We start from the raw sequence: 19,741 nt of genomic DNA on the forward strand, positions 1-19,741 counted from the left end.
CATCTAGAGTATGTGAACGCACTGAGCCCCATGCCCATCTGTCTGCTCTGCCCACTAAGGTCTGAACTGATGATGCACTTTGTATTATGGCACTGGCGCTGACTGAGTTACCCATAATCCTTTGGCCTCCCCAACAGCCACAATCCAGTATCCATGAAGAAGAGGGGACGTGTTTGTAACCAAGGCAATGTCTCAGTCAGCCAAGTCAACAGTTGAAGTCATTGTAGTGATAATTTACAGTTATAGTGCATAGGGAGGTGATTTTGAAAAACTATTTCCATTCGTATGATGGTCTTCATCCCAGGACAGGAAATTAAGGTGATGGGCCACAGTTTGCTCCATGATGATTTAAGAATGCCTGTGTCCATAGCTATTGAAAAGGACTATGAACTGTGCCTAAATACTGAGTATGTATGTATGATTATTGTATGTATGTATGTATGTATGTATGTATGTATGTATGTATGTACAGTGCCTTCGGAAAGTATTCAGACCCCTTCACCTTTTACACATTTTGTTGTGTTATAGACTCAATTTAAAATGGATTCAATTAAAAGAATTTGCCATCAATCCACACACAATACCCCAGAATGACAAAGCGAAAACAGGTTTTTAGAAATTTCAGTAAATGTATTAAAATTTAAATACAGAAATACCTCATGTACACAAGTATTCAGACCCTTTGCTATGACACTCTTAAAATTAGCTAAAATGCAAAACTGTAATCAACAAATAACTCAGTAAGTTGAATTGAGTCCATCTTAATGCAAGGATAGTAGTTCATGTAATTTTGGAATTAATATCTTGTGTTTTTATAGGGTCTCTGATTTGCATAGGAATCAATTACACACTGTGGATTAGGATGTCACTACCAACAACAATCATAATTTTCTCTTGATCCTGACAAACTCCTCAGTCCCTGCTGATGACAAACATACCCATAACTTGATGCAGCTACCACTATTCTTCACACAAGAGAGAGTGCGGAAACTGCATTGCATGTGCTGGATTTGCACCAAACGTAATGCTTTGTAGTAAAACCAAATAAACACATTTCCAGCCACTTTCTTTGCTGTATCACTTGAATTCATTGTTGCAAACACAATTATGGATATGAGATAGATTATTTTCCATTAAGGCATTCTTTTTGGCCACTTGGTTATAGACCAATTTTGTAGAGTGACTGAGATGATGTTGTCCCATCGACTGTGCTTTTTCCTCTCCACCATCCTCTCCACCTCAGGGTCGCATTCCTGAGCAGTTTTGTTCCTCTCCATTTGCTCAGTTTGTAATGACAACCTGATCCACACAGTGTGTAATCGTGTAATTCCTATGCAAATCAGAGACCCTATAAAAACAAAGATATTAATTCCAAAATTACATGAACTATTATCCTTGCATTAAGATGGACTCAATTCAACTTATTGAGTGATTTGTTGATGATATTTTTGCATTTTAGCTAATTTTAAGAGTGTCATAGCAAAGGGTCTGAATACTTATGCACATGAGATATTTCTCTATTTCAATTTTAATAAATGTACTGAAATTTCTATTAATTAATTAGTTCTTTTAATTGAATCTATTTTAAATTGAGTCTATAACATAACACAATGTTGTGGCACTGTATGTATGTTGGAACTGTATATGAACTGTATGTTGCCATTATTAGAGCATATCTTTATGGGGACTGAACAGAGAGAAACCTATACATTTATTACCCTCCCCGAAATTTGTGCCCATATACTTACCCAATTGGGGTGCATCTCAATAACCTCCAGTTGCATTCGCTCCTTGTTTCCTTCACCTTATCTACACTAATTTGACAGAACAGGACAGGTGAAACTACATACCCTGATAGGCCTCCACCAGATTCCCTTCACCGATCCTGTGTTGTCATATCAGTGCAGATGAGGGAGAGGAGACAATGAGAGGAAGCCACTTTAGACTATTGAGATGCACTCTTGCTGCCTTTTCAACGGGTTTAGCTTTGGCTGTTAATAATGATGGTGTCCAGTTTAACAGAATAACGCCATTTGTGTGCCCAGTCGAAGACATCAATAACTTTTCCTGGCCATAAAATGTCAAAATACTGTTTTTTTTATATTTTCAAGCATTTCTGTGACAGCAGTGATAGAAGTGGTCCGCTACAGTTTATCATCATTTCATAGATTTTAAAGACAGATATCTATCTTGGTATGGAGCTCAGCGGGTTCTAGATATAATGTAGCCATGAACCAGGACAAATGTGTATGTTATACAACATGTACACACACTTGTAATATACACACACTTGCAGGTTCAAGGCTAGATATATTGCTTATATTGGACAATATTGGAAGACAACTCCTAACAGTATTCATGTCAATGTTTTTCTTGTTAAATTGATTTTTGTACAGAATGTATATCAGATGCATGTGCACACATCAAATTCAAGTTTACTGCCAATTACATGACATATACATTTTTACATTGATGTGAATGTTTTAAAACAATGATTTTAGATCCTGGTCCCTATTTCAATGGTGCAATGTGCTGTGTGTGTTAGTACTGTATGCTCCCATGCCCTCATGTACAGAGAATCCATATATTCATTTCCTCCCCTGTACCTATCTACCTATGTATATTTCTCTGACCTGGAACCTGGTTGGGTTATTCAGACAGTGAAATCATTAAGCATACAGCTGGTTTATATAAGTGCATTATTGTGTGCCTCTTGATAGCTTTAATATTCTGTTGTTGATCTCTGACTGTACATGGATGTTAGTCAACAACTTCTATATGATAAACAATATGGGCTCATTTCCCAGACCCAGATTAAGCCTTCTCCTAGATAAAAAAATAAATAATACAAATATAGAAAAAATTTCTTCTGTTTGATAGTGTGGGGCTTAATCTGTGTCTGGTAAACTAGTCCCAGATGTTGAAATGCTCAGATTGATAAGAATGACTTTATACTCAGGAGGAGAAGAATGCCATAGCCCCATCAGTATTAGCTCCAAACCAGAGACTGAATGTTATATTACATCCACAGAGCTGGTGTCACACACACACACACACACACACACACACACACACACACACACACACACACACACACACACACACACACGCAATCACACATTCACACTCACACGGTGACTGTGATTCCTCTGTGAAAGACTATATTATGTATGATGATGGAAATACATCTACTCAACTGTATGTTTCTCTGTCATTGTGTTTTTGTTGTTGTTTTGTATATCCAGAGACCAAGCCATGAAAACACACCAGTTGATTTTCTACAGTTTTTGTCAGCCTGCTTTTGTGATTATTCGCTCTGTTGCCATTGTTGTGCATGGTGGCTATAAAGTGGTTGGGATTCAGGTGTTGTTGAAGAGTGTTTGTGTTGGTAGCGTCAGTCTGGGGTGGGTGATAGAGCAACGTATGATTTCAGTGCCACAAAGCTTTGGGGAACCTTGCGTGTCGGTGGGTGAGCGTGTATCAGTGTGTGTGTGTGTGTGTGTGTGTGTGTGTGTGTTTTGTTGTGTGTGTGTGTGTGTGTGTGTGTGTGTGTGTGTGTGTGTGTGTGTTGTGTTGTGTTGTGTATGTAGGTCTGTGTGGTGGGGAGGAAGGTAGGTCTAATATAGCAGGACAGCAGTCTGGCCTGAGTCCACACTGTGCAGCCAACCATTAAGCAGTGAGCCAATAAAGTTCACTAATAGAAAGCTGAAATGCCGGGCTGTACTGGAGAGCCAATAGAAAACTGAGCTGGAGGTACTGGAGCTAGCCAATAGAAAGCTGAGCTGAGGGCTGTACTCAGTGATGTTCTCTCGGGTCGTTGATTTCTGATTACAGATGAGTATGAAAGGCCACTGTCGATCTAGTCGTTGCCATGCCAATCTCTAGCTGCAATGTTACCATCCTTTAGGGTGGTCTAACTCACATGCAGAACTGCACACTAAAACAAAGACCAACCATAGCTCGGGTCATGTTTAATCTTTATCCTAATGTTTCTAAGAATCTATTCTCATTACTCTGGTGAACTAATAATGTTAATGTATGATGGTGCTTACATCCTAGTGTTTATGATGGGTAATGTAGGTCTATGTGAGCTTCACGACAGGTCTTGAATGGGTTAAAGACTTCCCAGCCCATTGTTTTGTCCGTCTACTTTGGCTATACTCATAAATGTTTCCGTTTTATCCCAAACACACAGATGGCTTAAAAGTCACTTACATTTTACTGCATTTCCCATTATCTATTTTACTAGCAGTGGATACAGTAAATGGCTGTGTATCACTTCCCTGGGTAGCAGTCATAAAACATATGGATGTGGGTTTATTGGCTATCAACTCTACCCAGCTGAGTGTAGCTGGAGCAGTTGTAGAGGAGGTGAGACATGGTCGCCCTCAGGTCTTAAATTTACAAAATGTTTGACATTTTTGGCATTTAACAGACACTTTTATCCAAAGCAACTTACAACAAGTACATTTGTCTAAAGTAAGTGATATAGTCATCATAAGCAAAAATCTATGCTAGGACCAGGTGCCATTGGGATTTTTTTTATTATTAACAGTACAGGAATTGTACAGAGGGGTAGTGGAGGTGAAGAGGTCTTTAGGAGGGACAGTCAAGATGTAGCCTGAAGAGATGGGTCTTCAGTCTACGGTGGCAGATAGGTAGTGACTCTGCAGTTCTGACAGCAGTGGGAAGCTCGTTCCACCAGCAGGGTGCCAGGACAGTGAAAAGCCGTGAATTGAACAGAGCGACGGCTGCATCCTCGTAGAGGCGGTGGTGCCAGGCGGCCAGCCGAGGTGGAAGAGCGGAGTAATCGGGCAGGAGTTTGGGGGCTGACGCTTGCAAGTAGGGAGGGGCTGTTCCCTTTACCGCCTGATAGGCAAGCGCCAGGGTCTTGAATCTGATGTGAGCTGCTGCCAGTGAAGGGTGCGGAGGAGGGGGGTGACATGGGAACATTTGGGGAGATTGAGATTGCACCAGACGGGCAGCAGCATTCTGGATGAGGTCTGATGGTGGAGGCAGGGAGCCCGGCCAAGGGTGCATTGCAGTAGTCAAGGCGGGAGATCACAAGTGCCTGGACCAAGAGTTGTGCTGCTTCTCTCGTGAGGAATGGACATATCCTTTGGATGTTGTAGAGGAAGAATCTACAGGAGCGTGCTGTCGTTGTGATGTTCGCCGCACAGGTCAAGTGGTTGTCAAGGATCATCCCAAGATTCTTGGCTGTCTGGGAGGAGGAAAAGTCTTGGAGAGGGCAGGCTCTCCCAGGGAGGAAGAGCAGCTCAGTCTTGTTAAGGTTGAGCTTGAGGTGGTGGGCTGACATCCAAGCAGAAATGTTGCAGACGTGTCGCCACCTATGTGTCAGAGGGAGTGAAAGAGAGAAAGAGTTGAGTGTAATCAGCATAGCAGTGGTAGGAGAAACTATGTGAGGAAATTACAGAGCCAAGAGATTTAGTATAAAGGGAGAGCAGTAAGGGCCCTAGGACGGTGCCCTGGGGACCCCATTGGTGAGGGCACATGAAGAGGACAGCGACCCTCTCCATGTCACCTGGTAAGAACGATCAGCCAGGTAGGATGCAAACCAGGAGAGTGTAGAGCCAGAGATGCCCAACTCTGAGAGGGTGGAGAGAAGGATCTGGTGGTTTATTGCAGAGGACAGGTCCAGAACAATGAGAACAGAGGAGAGGAAGGAAGCTCGAGCAGAGTGGAGGGTCTCCGTGACAGCAAGGAGAGCAGTCTCATTAGAGTGCCCAGCCTTAAAACTGGATTGGTGAGGGTCAAGGAGGTTGTTCTGAAGGAGGTAGTGAGACAGTTGGTTAGAGACTGCATGTTCAAGGGTTTTAGATAAGAAGGAGAGAAGGGATACCTGTCTGAAGTTATGGACAGCAGATGGGTCAAGAGTTGGCTTCTTGAGAAGAGGCTTAAAGACAGCTGGGACAGATCCTGTGGATAAAGAGGAGTTGATTATGGTGGTAAGAAATGGAAGGAGGTCTTGGAGAAAGGGTGAGGGGATAGGATTGAAAGGGCAGGTGGTTGCCCGCTTGGATGTGACAAGTTTTAGTATATCATCAGGGGAGAGGGGGGAAAGGGCTGATAAACCAGAGACCGAGGCTAGCGCAGTGGGTTTGGGAGGAGTGGTAGCAGTTTTGGCGAGAGGTTGAATGAAGGAGCTGCTAATGTAATCAAAGCTGCTAATGTGTTTTCAAAGTAGGTGACAAAGTCATCTGCAGACAGGGAGGAAGTGGGGTGGGTTGAAGAGCTGATAGAGGAGGTGTAGTTGAGGAGGAGAGAGAGATAAGGTTTTAGGTCATCAGGGAGACCGGTTTTACTCCATTTCCTCTCAGATGCCCTGAGCCCTAATCTACAAACTTGCAGGGTTTCAGACAGCCAAGGAGCACGTGGAGAGGATTGTACTGATCTTGAGGTCAGTGGACAGAGAGAGTCAAAGGATGAGGAAAGAGTGGACAGGAGGGTGGAGGAGGCTGCATCAGTGGATAGAAGGGAGAAGGATTCAACAGAGGGTAGGGAGGATAAGACAGAGGAAGAGAGAGCGGTAAGGGAGAGGGTACACAGGTTGCTGCAAGTCCATAGTGTTTCACACCCTCTCTCACCTTGACTCAGTGAAAATCTTTTATTGAACCCCCTTTGTAATCTCTTCAGATCAAATCGGATCTAATATCCTTCCATCGTCACTGGCATGAGGCTCTGAATGAGAGATTTCATGGGGAATTAAGAGGCACTTTCACACCTCTCGTTTTCTCCTCCACAGAAGACTGTAGGCTTGTTATTAACAGGAGGAAATAGTGAGATTCATATTAGAATTATTTAATTTACTTACTTACTATTATTTACTTAATAAAGTCCAATGTCTGACAAGGTCCTCAGGGGTCCGTGCTTGAAGTGGAATGAAAACAGTGCCGGTACTCATTCATATTTCAGAGTGAATATTCCGTGGGCGGAAACTACAAAACACAATTGAATACAAAAAGAGAAACAGAATTAAGCGCAGTGGAATAAATGACAAATAAAACAAAACAGAGTGTATATTCTATAAGAAGTGCTGGTACTCTATACTGGTGTGTACTTGCCTTACTCAAGCACTGGTATGGGTTTTTATTAGTGGAGGCTGGTGGAGGTAGAAATCGGAGGACAGACTCATTGTAATGCATGGAATGTAACAATGGTATCAAACACCAGTACTCATTCATAGTTCAGGTATATTTCAGCCATTCCTCATTCCATTCCATGCATTACAATGGGCCCATCCTCTAATTTCTGCCTCCACCAGCCTCCCCTGGTTTTTATACTATACACAATTTTGCTGACACTTTTATCCAAAGCAACTTACATTGCAATGAGTGCATACATTTTTCAGTATATATGGTCCCAGCAGAAATCAAACCCACAACCTAAGCATTGTTAGCGCCATGCTCTACCAACTGAGCCACAGAGAACATTATACTAGTCACACCTGTGACTGGGTTTGTTTGAGGTGGCTTACTAGATCATATCACTTTCATTTCTACTTCCTACCACCTACTGCCACATATTTCTGTACAGAGAGTTTAATGGGTAGTAACAGTTGTGGGTAAATGGTTTTTGAGGCATGCTAAATGAACTGTAAGTCCTCTCTCTACTCCTCACAGTGTGTGTGTCCCTGTTGACGTCCAAAACGCATTAGGGGATTACTTCATAACCCTGTTTGGTCCAGCTCATCTGCTGCACCAGCCTTCCAGCTATTAGTGTGTGTGTGTGTGTGTGTGTGTGTGTGTGTGTGTGTGTGTGTGTGTGTGTGTGTGTGTGTGTGTGTGTGTGTGTGTGCGCGCGCGTGTGTGTGTGTGTGTGTGTGTGCGCATGTGTGTGTGTGCGCGTGTGTGTGTGTGCGCCTCTGGGTGAGTCACTCAGCTCATCCTCACTAGTCCTCTGGGATAATCAATGCCGCTGCAGTCTGCCCTGGAGGAGTTGTGATCGTTTATCTTGAGACTGTCATGTACTTTAGATGCCATGATGTTTAACGAGATTTCACTGGCAGAATATGAGACCTTGTGTCCCAGCTGGCTCTCTTCCATACAGAACTAGGACATATTGGTCCAATGACCAATCACAACAGATGGAAAATGATTCATAGGTTTTCTTTGGAGATTGATGAAATGATCTGTTCCTTATTTTTTAAAGGTTTGTTCAGTGACCTGAGGGAATATTTCACCAAAGATACTGGCCATTTCCAGAAATAAACACTGGCTTGTTCAGTGACCTGAGGGTTCTGAGAGAAGTAACCTGAAAAAGAGCTTTTCCTCCTTTGCCTACAAAAAAACAACCACATATATCCAAATAAAGTCCTGTCTTCATCTGTTCTTACCTTTTTTCAATAGAATCATCTTGACAGGTAACTTCATCTTGACAGGTAACTGAACCATGTTATTTCCCACCACATACTGTACATACAGTACTTTAGTTGGATGTATGTGTATTCTTCTGTTCAACCATTTTTCAACCAGGTAGGTCAAGAATGTTATGGACATGCCAAGGACTAAGCAAAGAAAGCAATATTTTATTATTGCTGTTATGCACGATGCAATTAATTGCCTCCTCAAGGACATTAACTTTTCCTCAATCTGAAAAGGACTAAGCTTGGCTAAAGACAGTCACATCTCAGGGCTATAGGCATGAGTCAGCAAGTCATACACGTGTGTTTGATGCCATTCCTCATTCCATTCCATGCATTCCTGATTGGATATAAATTGGTCCTGTGTGTAAATGCTCTGAGTGAATTTGTAAATGTAAGAGCATACTCTGCATAATACCATAGCCCACAATATATGTAGTTTATCTGATAATACCTTGTAGGCAAAAGATTTTTAGCTGTGTTTATAATCTTTTTGGTTTTTTTTGTGTTTGTAATGTTGGCTATAGCCTACTCCTTATTATTACCATTAGCTTTCTCATCTCTTAAAGCTTGAGGGAGACACATGGAAAATAACAACAAAAACAACAACAGGAAGCTGTCGCTCAGGCGGGGGAGAACCCTGCAGGGGAGAGAGAGAGAGCGAGAGAGAGATGCTGCATGAGAGCAGCGGTGTACGGAGCCTCACACTGCCTTGGTCCCTGACACAGCAGAACTGGCACCACAGTGGCCATGGCTCCAACTGGGAGGCCAGCTGGTGAGGACTTACCCCAGTGAACAGACCAGCCAGGACAGCCACACACACACACACACACACGCAAACACACACACACACTTCACTGGAGACTATCCCAGCACAGTGTGTGTGTGTGTGTGTGTGTGTGTGTGTGTGTGTGTGTGTGTGTGTGTGACTTCCCCAGCAACGGGGGGGAAGGGGGGTGGGGGGGTTGGAGAAGGGGGCACCGGGACTTAGTCTCTCTATGACTCTACTCATATCATGTCCTCTCCTCAGATGCACTCAGCTAGGAATATATTCGGCCAAAAATACAAAGATACTGGCCCTGTCCAGAAATAAACCCTAGCCTAGACACCTGTGTCTGAAACAAATAGATAGGTAGGCTATTTGATGGTGCATTGTTCCACCTTACCCCTGACAGGCATGATGGGCTTAAGCCTATCCTTCTTAAGCCTATCCTTCTTAAGCCTATCCAATCCTTTCAGATCCTTTCACAAGTGTCTAAGGAGTAGGGGCTGGGGTGGACTTATGGACAAGGCCAGTTATCCAGGGGAGGCTGGGGGAGAGAGAGATTGGAGGACGGGCTCATTTGATACCATTCCAAGCATAACAATGAGCCCATCCTCTGATTTCTGTCTTCACCAGCCTCCCTCGCAGTTATCTGATATAGACAGCTTCACAGCATAAAACCCTACAGGCTCTTTAACAGGCGTGGGCCCTGTCACCCTGATGGAAGATGTTTGTTCCGATTTTTCTCTGAGAGTCTGAATGAAACAGTCTCATCTGTTGCGTCGCTCACTTGTCTGTTTAACAAAACGCTCTTAAAATCATTCAGTCATTCATTCTGTCACAAAGGGGATGAAATGACTGAATGGAACAAACAGCACGTCTAGTCACCACCTCCATCACCTAGACAATAGAAGGGCACTGCGTGTCAAGGTAATGGCTGCGCGTGGGCATTAGGATGATCAGGTGGGTGGCATGTGGGTGGACAAGATAATGAAGTGGCTTTTTTTCTTCAAGCGCATTAACAGAATAATGCCAGCAGGAGAAGTGGAAGAGAAGACACAAGGACAGGACAGTTGATAGCTTATTATTCTCTCTTTACTACCGTATCAACCCCCAGCCCACAGCTACATTACAGGGACATGGCCGAGAGAAGAAAACGGGACAAACGGAGAACACAACACAAAAACAGAGGTCGTACTACTGTCTTGGTCAAGAAAAACTGTATTGGCATTTTTGCAATGATGTGTTGCAGACCTGGGTGAACATTTTATTAGAATGTTTTACTTTAAAAAAATAAATAATAATAATTGTTTACATTGGGCCTGCCTGGACTGCCTGGGCATGGCTTTGGGACTATTCCATTTGCTCCATTGTGCCAGACGAGTTCAAATAAGCACATTGTGATTTCAAATACTATTTCAACTCAAGGTCTGACTTCCTGTATGGTCTAAATGGGGCAATTATGCACTTGTACCGAGAGTAACAGCACATTAATCCAATCCACTTCTTGTTAATGGTGCCACTAGGACTACATAGCTCAAAACCATATAATTGGGATCACAGTAGAAATTGAAAGTTACACCTTTAATGTGCAATTGTCAAGAGAATACTGTTATATCACTGGTTGCCTGCGAAACTCTTGACAGGATGCAAAGTACCCCATACGTTTCAGATTAGATCTCTTCTGCTCTAATCAGTCCCATTGTTTTCTGTGATCAAAACAGCAAAATGGCCACACATACAGTAATTTAATTAAGTCAAAGGGGTTATATAAAATCCCACTCCCCCACTCACATCTTTCTGGGTTTCAATTAGCTTCAAAACACTCAGGCTATGGAGGAATGTGTTCTAGTGTGAAAAGTAACTAAGTTTAATAAATGATACATTGAAAAATATGACTATATACAGCGTTCAAATTAATGGTAACAGGTTCTGCAAATAGAAAGGCAAAACACATTGTTTGACATTAATTGCCAGTGGTAATTACAAGATGAGTAGTCTGACAAATCATTTTATAAATGATTTCACAGGTCAGACAACAGGCAAATAAATACTATTCCACAAGACATGTTTTGGATCTTTATTTTCTTTACAAATTTTCAAGGCAAATATCGAATAAACATCATAGGAATCAAATATCAAAGAATACAAAAAGAAAACATATTAGATTAGAAATGAATGCATTAATCTTCTCTCCTTCCTGTTCACACATAACCAGCCTTATCAACATTATGAACATATGAACATAACATAATCTAGACAGTGGAACAGCCCAATCTAACTGCTCTTCATCTATCTACTCCAGGGTCCTCCATGTCCTGGGCATCATCGTGTTTGACAGCTTCCATCCTCCTCGTTGTCCTCCTCTCCTATTACAGGACAGGATGACTTCCCAGGCAGTGTGTGTGTGTGTGTGTGTGTGTGTGTGTGTGTGTGTATGCATGTCTTTCCTTAGCCTATGCATCATCAGGTTTGTCATTGGGTGGACCACAGGGCTGCAGCATCTTTTCCATGAGGTTGAAGCGTACGCGGGCCTTGCTCTCGTTCTCTGCGATGGAGAAGTAGTTGAGCAAGTCGAAGTGGCCCATGTAGGAGCAGTAGGAGTCTCTATGCTGGTTCACCAGCCACTCCCACTTGCTGGTGTCGGCGTGGCCTGTCCCGATGTACTTAGACTGGAGGTGCTCCAGCTGGCTGTGGATGTTGTAGCGGTCTGTCATGGTCAGGCAGAAGTCTGGACAAGACCTAAGAGGGAAAATTGTGTCAGTCGCAGTGCCTAAATCTACATCTGAGCAGGGCAACAGGTTATGGACGAAGTCAAGTTAGTGTCATCAATGACGTATGGCCAATGGCCAATGTTAACATTGCAACGAAGAGTATAGAAATGTTCAGAATGCGTGGAAATTACATTCACTTAAATATAATTCGCACCTGGAATAAACAGACGATTACTACCGGTTTTACCACTTCTTTATCTAATCAGTCTTGTATGAGCTTGTTAATTTCTACCTGGGTGCCGTATCTTGCTGGTTGTATGATTGCTAAAATAACACGAAAAAACGTTATAGATGTGGGAGAGGGACGGCGTAAGCAACGCTGCCCATCAAACAACTTGCGACGTTTTCCCATTAGCTGTAATGAAATTGCACCTTACTTCATATCTTCGCTACTTCATATCTTCGCATAAACGGTTAAAAGTAGTTTATTCTTTAATATGGTCTACACAGAGCAACCCCAAGCATTGTCATATGCCTTGGAATGAATGATGAACTGAACATGTTTGCTTTTGATCTTGTCAATTGTTTCTTATCCGTAGAATCGTTTTTTTATACCCATCGTCCTGGAACCCCTAGACTGGTGTTTGCTAGAGACGCATGGTTTGAACGTCACATACTTGATTTCGTCCATATGAGACAGGAAAACAACTAATAAGCTTCTGATAATTTAAAGTATCATGTGTTGAGTGTCGTTGAGGTACCTACGGTCGATGTCTCCCCTACAGGCTTTTGCATATCTGACTAGGGATACAAATGCCAGACAATCAAAAGCCTGAGGAGAATTCGGCTACTGCGATATTCCAACTTGTGATTTAGACGAGAAATCACACTTTAAAAAGGAATTTAGTTGCCTAACCAATCCCTATGATTGAGTAATGATGGCTATCTGGCACAGTTACAGGCATAGAGCTAAGCTAGCATTAGCTTCGTAAGAGGCTAAGCCAGCACATGGCTGGCTACATGATTCATATTATAAAGAACAAGTGTTTGTATGTCTAACCAGTATGTATGCTTGCGAGACAAGTCACAATCTCGCCTATCTAAGTGCACTGGTAAACAATGACACTTACTAACATGCTCGCTGGCTGGCCTGGGGTTAAATATACAATTCTAGCCATTCAATGAGCTAACGCTAGGTAGCTTGCTAGCTAGCTAAGTAAATTGTTATTCAACGAGCTAGAAGAGAGGCTTACGTATTTAACCAGTGATATAGCATACAGTAGCTATGTCAATTATACTTAAAAATACTTACTGAAAATGAAGAAAACTGCTTAAAAAAATATATATATTAGAAAGTTGATTCGTATGGTCAGACTCGTAAGTACAACAATCAGGAAAAACAGCACTTCCGGTGAGTGTAACATTAATATATGCCGGGTGGAAAACATTACCGGTGATTTAGTCTTACTGTATTTTCATTAGAATTTATCATATAGTTTTATCATACTATACACGGTTTATCATTATATTCTTCTAATTCTACGTTTAAAGCCATTATGATTGATTTGGTTTATACATACACTCGCTTAAATATCAAGTACAACCCTACATCATTTTATCAAGAGCAAAGTTATGTCATCATTTTGGTCTCACTATCTCAAATGTCCATATAAGTGAAATATTTCAGTGGGATTCAATTCGGACTCATATCTTGTAATATCTCAAGCCAAGAAATATAAAAGTGATATATAAAGGGCATGCTATGCTTTCAGTGTTCTGCTTAAAATGGTAAACCTGATGCAAATGTACCTAGGTGTAGGCTAATGAATATTAATGACTACAAATGTCACCCCTTTCATCACGCTCCTGCATGTATATTAATTTCGACAACTATCTTTGATATGGAGGGAACTGATATTTCAATAAGATTCAGAGAGCACTGCGGTCTGGGTGTGATGTAGCGTTTGAGTGTGTGATTAGAAGCCAGCTGAGCACAGCATTTAGTGCAAATTTGATATTGGCTTGATAACTACTGTAATGGCAGGAGTACTCAGGCAAAGGACTCAAACGCACGACTCAGAGACAAAAACTCATGACATGAAGGTACAAAAACAAACTGGCACAGAGACAGGGGAACACACAGACTAAATACGCAGGGAAGGATGATGAAGAACAGGTGAACCCAATCAGGGCGGGGTACACAATCACACAGGCGGGAAACACACAAGGGCAGGTGGTGAAGTGTCTGAAACGAGAGACAAGGTGAGTAACACAAAAATAAACAGGAAACAATAAATGAATAACATGAAACAAAAACAAACATAAACTAAGAAACAGGACGAGACGTTACAACTACTTGACTTCAATAAGTGCTTATGAAACCTTTAAACCACCATAATGTAATCGTCAATATATTGAGGTTTTCTTTCTTCCTTTCTTTCTTTCTTTCTTTCATTCTTTCTTTCTGTCTTTCTGTCTTTTTTTCTGTCTGTCTTTCTTCTGCCTCAATGCATCCAACCAGTGCTTGTAGCTTATTCCAACATCATATTCCAAACATTTTTTTCTTAGAAGTGCTCATCTCCTCTGGAGTAGGTTGTTCAAAACCTGCAGTTTCTCAGAATCCATCCCGCCCCATTACATTGACTCCACTCTCTCTGTAAGCCTACCGCTGCATGCCAACCACAGATTAATTATGTGTCTCAATTGTCTAAGGAGGAAGCTCATTGTCTCCTCTCCCTCATCTGCACTGTTCTAACTATGCAGGATGGAAGGCAATCTGGTGGAGGCCTATCAGGGGTCTCACCTGTTCTGTTATGTCAGGCCGGTGTTTGTGAAGGGAAGGAGGAGACTAGGAGAGGAGTTTGATACCATTCCTCACTCCATTCCATGCATTACAATGAGGTAGAAATCCTCAGATTTCTACCTCCACAAGTCTCCCACTGAAGCAGTGGAAATGTCTGTTCTAAGGTGTCTGTTCTAAATATGAAGTCTGGCACACAACCCTTCCTTCCTCCACTAGCTCTCTGACATTTATCTCAGGCTGTGGAGGGATGCAAACACATGTCTAGATTGTGCTGTAAGTGCTTTTTGATGACATGCCAAATACATAAAACATTAATTATTTTTTACACAGTATGATAATATTTATATAGATGACAACTAACTAATACTGTGAAGTGTGTGTGTGTGTGTGTGTGTGTGTGTGTGTGTGTGTGTGTGTGTGTGTGTGTGTGTGTGTGTGTGTGTGTGTGTGTGGGCGCGCACTACTCTGAGTGCATATTGACCATGTGCTGTGAGTTGTCCCAGATGTCCCAGAGCCATTACCCCAGCACAGCTCCTACGAACCAGAAATGATGCATATTTGACCAGGTACCCTTGATTTGGTGCCTGGTCAAACATTAAATTGTTTGCAATGATTAATGACCCAGGTATCAGGCATATCCAAGGGTACCTTTAATAAACTAGTAGACACACACCCACTGTCACCTGGGTAGAATAACCATCTATAACCATCCATAACCATTCATTAACTTGAATAATGAGCAGGCTTGTATCTGCAGTGCGGATGTAATTAAACAAGGTGCCTTTTTCTGTTGCCATCGGCGTTGAGCTCAGGGCCAGTTAGGAGTGATTGCGGTTCTCACAGTGACAGCAGGCGGGGACTTTCTCTCTCTCTCTCTCACTCTCTCCTCAGACAGACTCGTTCACCAGGCAGCCGCTCGACTCTATCTCCGCCTCAGCAGCGAAATGCAATGTTCCTTTCAATGAGATTAGGAGAGCAGGCCATTCCTCAAGGTGTGAAATTGGTTAGGGCGCCGTCTCAGCTTGCTCATAAAAGGATGGAGATAGGAAGGAGAGTGACAGAGAGAGAGAGAGAGAGAGAGAGAGAGAGAGAGAGAGAGAGAGAGAGAGAGAGAGAGAGAGAGAGAGAGAGAGAGAGAGAGTGAATAGTGACCAGAGGGTTTTTGATTTTAGGGAATTTGGAGACGCTTCTCAATAAATAAAAGAGGTACAATATGCCTGCAGTGACTCGCTTCAACACTCCTGGAGAATATACCTTTGTCAGGTTGAAGACAGGCAGGAGTCAAACACAGACTTCTATCCAGATGCTGGGTTTCTTTATAACCCAGTTTGTTCCAGTTTAGGGCTGAATGGTTTAAAGGTTTAATAAAGAACAAGTCTACTTTGTTGAATAGACCAGGTTAGGAGCCATATCTCAGATGGTGACTTCCAGACTTCAGAACACCAAACTCAAAATACAAACTGCACTGGTTTTTGAACACATTCCCAGGGAGCAAAAATATCTTTATCTGCTTTAAATCAGAAAATCACATGGCATATCATTATTACTACCCACTCATCATTGTCCATTCACATAATTTATTTTTGCCACCAAAAGCTTTACAGTCGACTGTATTGATTACTCCCACTGATCTATAAACCTAGCAGTGACATCGTTAACACCTATGAAGCGTATATAGATGATTACCTCTATCAATTAACCTTTGAACTATCTTTTTCACCTTTAAACACTAAATGATGTCGCCTAATGACACACCAGATTAACTACCCCCCACCTCTCTGTCTATGTCCCCCCCCCTAAACCGACAACGCTGGTTGTATGAGATCATGTCTGCCAAATCTGACACGATCGAACGTGTCATAAAATATTGAAAGGCCAAGCATAACAACCTTCATTAATATTCAGCCTGACAAGGCTAATTAAACTGACAACCTCAATCTACACCTTGAAAAAAATCTATTTTATATGGTGGTGGACTCTCTTTGGGGCAGTTTCCCGGATACAGATTAAACCCTCTCCTGGACCATACTAGAAGGCACTTTCAATGGAGGAAAATTGTCTTTAGTACAGGATTTACATTCATCTGGGTCTGGGAAATTGTTGAATACTGAAAAACGTTATGCAACAGGGAGAGTAACTATAGAGGAACCGAGACAATTTGTTCTAGAAAGTAACATTAATACGCAATGGATTAACATGTGCAACAACAGTCATCAACTCTATGATGTCACTGAATGTTGTTTTATTATACTGTAACACAAAAACAGACAGACCATGGCCTGACTCCTATTTAATTTCCCTGAGGTAACACTGGGGCTGGAGAGAGGGACTGGGTACACACACAGAAAGGGATAAAGATAGACAGAGAGAGAGAGAGAGAGAGAGAGAGAGAGAGAGAGTCTTACAAGTATTACAGCATCAAATTATAGCCACTCTGAGGTACCCTGTTGAGCTGCAAAGAGCCTGGCAATAACTACCACAGCTGCTACAGGAGCTTGCTGTTACTGTTAATACTGCTGCTGCCTGGGCTGCTGCTATAGGAGCCCGCTGTTACTGTTAATACTGCTACTGCTGAGGCTGCTAATACTACTACTGTACTACTACTGCTGCTGCTGCTAATACTACTACTGTACTACTACTGCTGTTGTTAATACTACTACTGATGCTTATACTACTACTGTACTACTACTACTACTACTACTGTACTACTACTGCTGCTGCTGTTAATACTACTATTACTAGTACTGCTGCTGTTAATACTACTACTGCTACTGCTACTACTACTGCTGCTGCTAATACTACTACTGTACTACTATTACTGCTGCTGCTACTACTGCTGTGGCTGCTGCTGCTGTGAATACTACTACTGTACTACTACTATTGCTGCTGTTAATAATACTATTACTACTACTGCTACTGCTACTGTGATAGTTATTACCTTTACGTTATGGATAATAAAGTTGTTTGTTTGTTTGTACACGGTTGTCAGATGCTGGGGAGCAAGTCCGAAGTGGGGTCGCCGGTCTTGGCATACATTTTTTGGGGTTCACGAGCCGTTGAGAACCACTGTGATGGACTACTGATTGTCAAAATCACATCATATTTTTCAAGTCAATTTCATTTCACATGGGATAAAATATAATGCCATAATAATCGGGAAATCAGATCATTTGGTTGCACAAGGGCTGTTGTTCTGATAGCTATTTTAGCATAGTCAAGCCCTCTAAACCCAACAGAGACTCACATCTGCTTAAACGTGATTGCTCTGTCCCGTCTGTCCTCTGCACTTGTGGTTTAGAGCATGCTTACGTTTTACCTTGAACTGCACTGTTCTCCAATAGTCACCTCACTTTCCACTAGGGGTCAGGTAAATTGCGTGTTAGCCAAAACCAGCAAAATAGAAGGTTTAGGTTACGCAAAGGCAGGAATAGGAACTGTTTTTCAATGCAAACGTTATTACGATATTTGAAAATGTGCATTGATTTCACCATAATGTATAACTGCTGTGACTTACTCTGTTATTTTTAAATTAAATGTTGTGTAATTACACATCATGAGTGCAAACATAAATGGAGAGAACTGCACTCTACAAACTAAACTTAACTGAAACTCAAATATTTAATTCAATTTCAGGCTATTGGCAGCACGTGATGCGCTGTCATGCACATTTAAGCAATAACAACAGAAGAAGAAGAAGGGCACAGATACTATTGGTTAAACAGCAGAAAAACGTTAACCGCAAACTTTCTGTCAATCAGCTAAGTGCATGATTGATTTGACAGAGCAGTTGCCATTCAGGTTCAGCGTAAACCAGCAAAGTCAGTTTTGTTGTTGCTCAATGGAAAATGCTAGGTGACAGCAATAACCCTATAATTTTGATCTCATGGATTGTCAGTCCTAGCATCCATTGTTGTTGTTTGAATACAGATTGTACCTTTAATGAATGATTATAATAGTAAGATAGAATACTACTGTAGTGTTTGATAGATAATGGTTTATTTAGATACATTCAAAGCACATCCAAATTCTGAATTTGAGTATATACTGTGTGTATATCCTTTAAAAAAACATGAATCCTGTCAATATTTTTGGATGACACAACCAGAGATGGTATATGAAAGAGCAAGGTTTAGATAAGAAAATGCATCATTGAGTACCATGCATATTGGCTGTACAAATAGTATATATATGAAAATGCAGAGGCTTCAGACAAAAACAACATCAAAATAAGTTTGTGATAACATAATATAATCAGTTTTAGATTTACAATATTTATAACAATATTTTTGAGAGCACACTCACCACACAATTATTACCATAAACATAAACATAAAAAACATCCATCATTTTAAGACGTTTAGGTATATTGTCAAAGCGTTTCTGATGACAGATATTTCATACACAAAAAAACCTCACTGTACAATACAAAGTTAGATTTTAGCTCAACAATGGTAGCCTACTATATCGTTGTGTCCCTGAAGAGAGACACAGGCATCATAACAATAGCATAATCTAAAGCCAACAAAGCCAGATGGCCATAGCTATTTAATACATCCTTTCAATAAAACAATTTAAATGATCGACATAGTCCTATAAATCAAGCATGTCCAAGTAGTTTTCGCATTAATAGTAACTCATAACCCCAATGACGACGGCTGTCTGTCACTCTTGTCTTTAAACCTGTAAGCTCTTTAAAGTTTCAGCTTTCAAATGTTGTTACTTAGATCAATATGTTGCTTGACCTTGACGTTGATAAAGCAGCATTTACATGTTAATGGCACATCGTGGATCGCTGGCAGGGAGGTGCACCACAAGCAACATTCACCAATAACAACAACAACAACAACAACACACAGTACTGAGTACAATATCAAAAACATATTTACAGTATGAGAATCTTTTCATAGTCATAAGTCTTTTCAAATAAAAAAAGGTTGTATATATTGTATATTCTATAGTTTAATGCTACAATAAAGGCAACTTGCAACTTGTAAATACAACATACAGTACAGTATTGCACAGTAAAGCACAGAGCATACTATAATAGCAAAATATGAAAACTTGAATAACAATCTTTCCCA

The 19,741-nt window shown here is 41.4% G+C and overlaps 2 protein-coding genes across 2 annotated transcripts in view; one reads left to right on the forward strand and one right to left on the reverse strand.

Annotated features, from left to right (window-relative positions):
• The window catches only part of phactr2 (phosphatase and actin regulator 2), a 23,014-nt gene extending 19,652 nt beyond the window's left edge, over positions 1-3,362 (forward strand). Inside the window, exon 11 of the mRNA XM_083694735.1 lies at positions 1-3,362. This exon is cut by the window's left edge and continues 410 nt beyond it. The gene's annotated coding sequence lies outside the window, so the exon portion shown is untranslated.
• A 7,847-nt stretch (positions 3,363-11,209) lies between these two features.
• On the reverse strand, positions 11,210-13,264 carry sf3b5 (splicing factor 3b, subunit 5). Its single transcript, XM_083694937.1, has 2 exons — positions 13,170-13,264; positions 11,210-11,885 (listed from the first exon to the last, which is right to left on the reverse strand). Exon 2 carries the CDS (start codon positions 11,858-11,860, stop codon positions 11,600-11,602), a length of 261 nt encoding a protein of 86 aa, XP_083551063.1. The 5' UTR covers positions 11,861-11,885; positions 13,170-13,264; the 3' UTR covers positions 11,210-11,599.
• Between the last annotated feature and the right edge of the window lie 6,477 nt (positions 13,265-19,741).

Source organism: Argentina silus, assembly GCF_951799395.1.
Source record: "Argentina silus genome assembly, chromosome: X".
In the NCBI taxonomy this organism is placed as follows: Eukaryota; Metazoa; Chordata; class Actinopteri; order Argentiniformes; family Argentinidae; genus Argentina; species Argentina silus.

Excerpts from the sequence above, each read along its gene's own strand:
- sf3b5 (XM_083694937.1), bottom strand. The coding sequence starts at position 11,860 with ATGACAGACCGCTACAACATCCACAGCCAGCTGGAGCACCTCCAGTCT.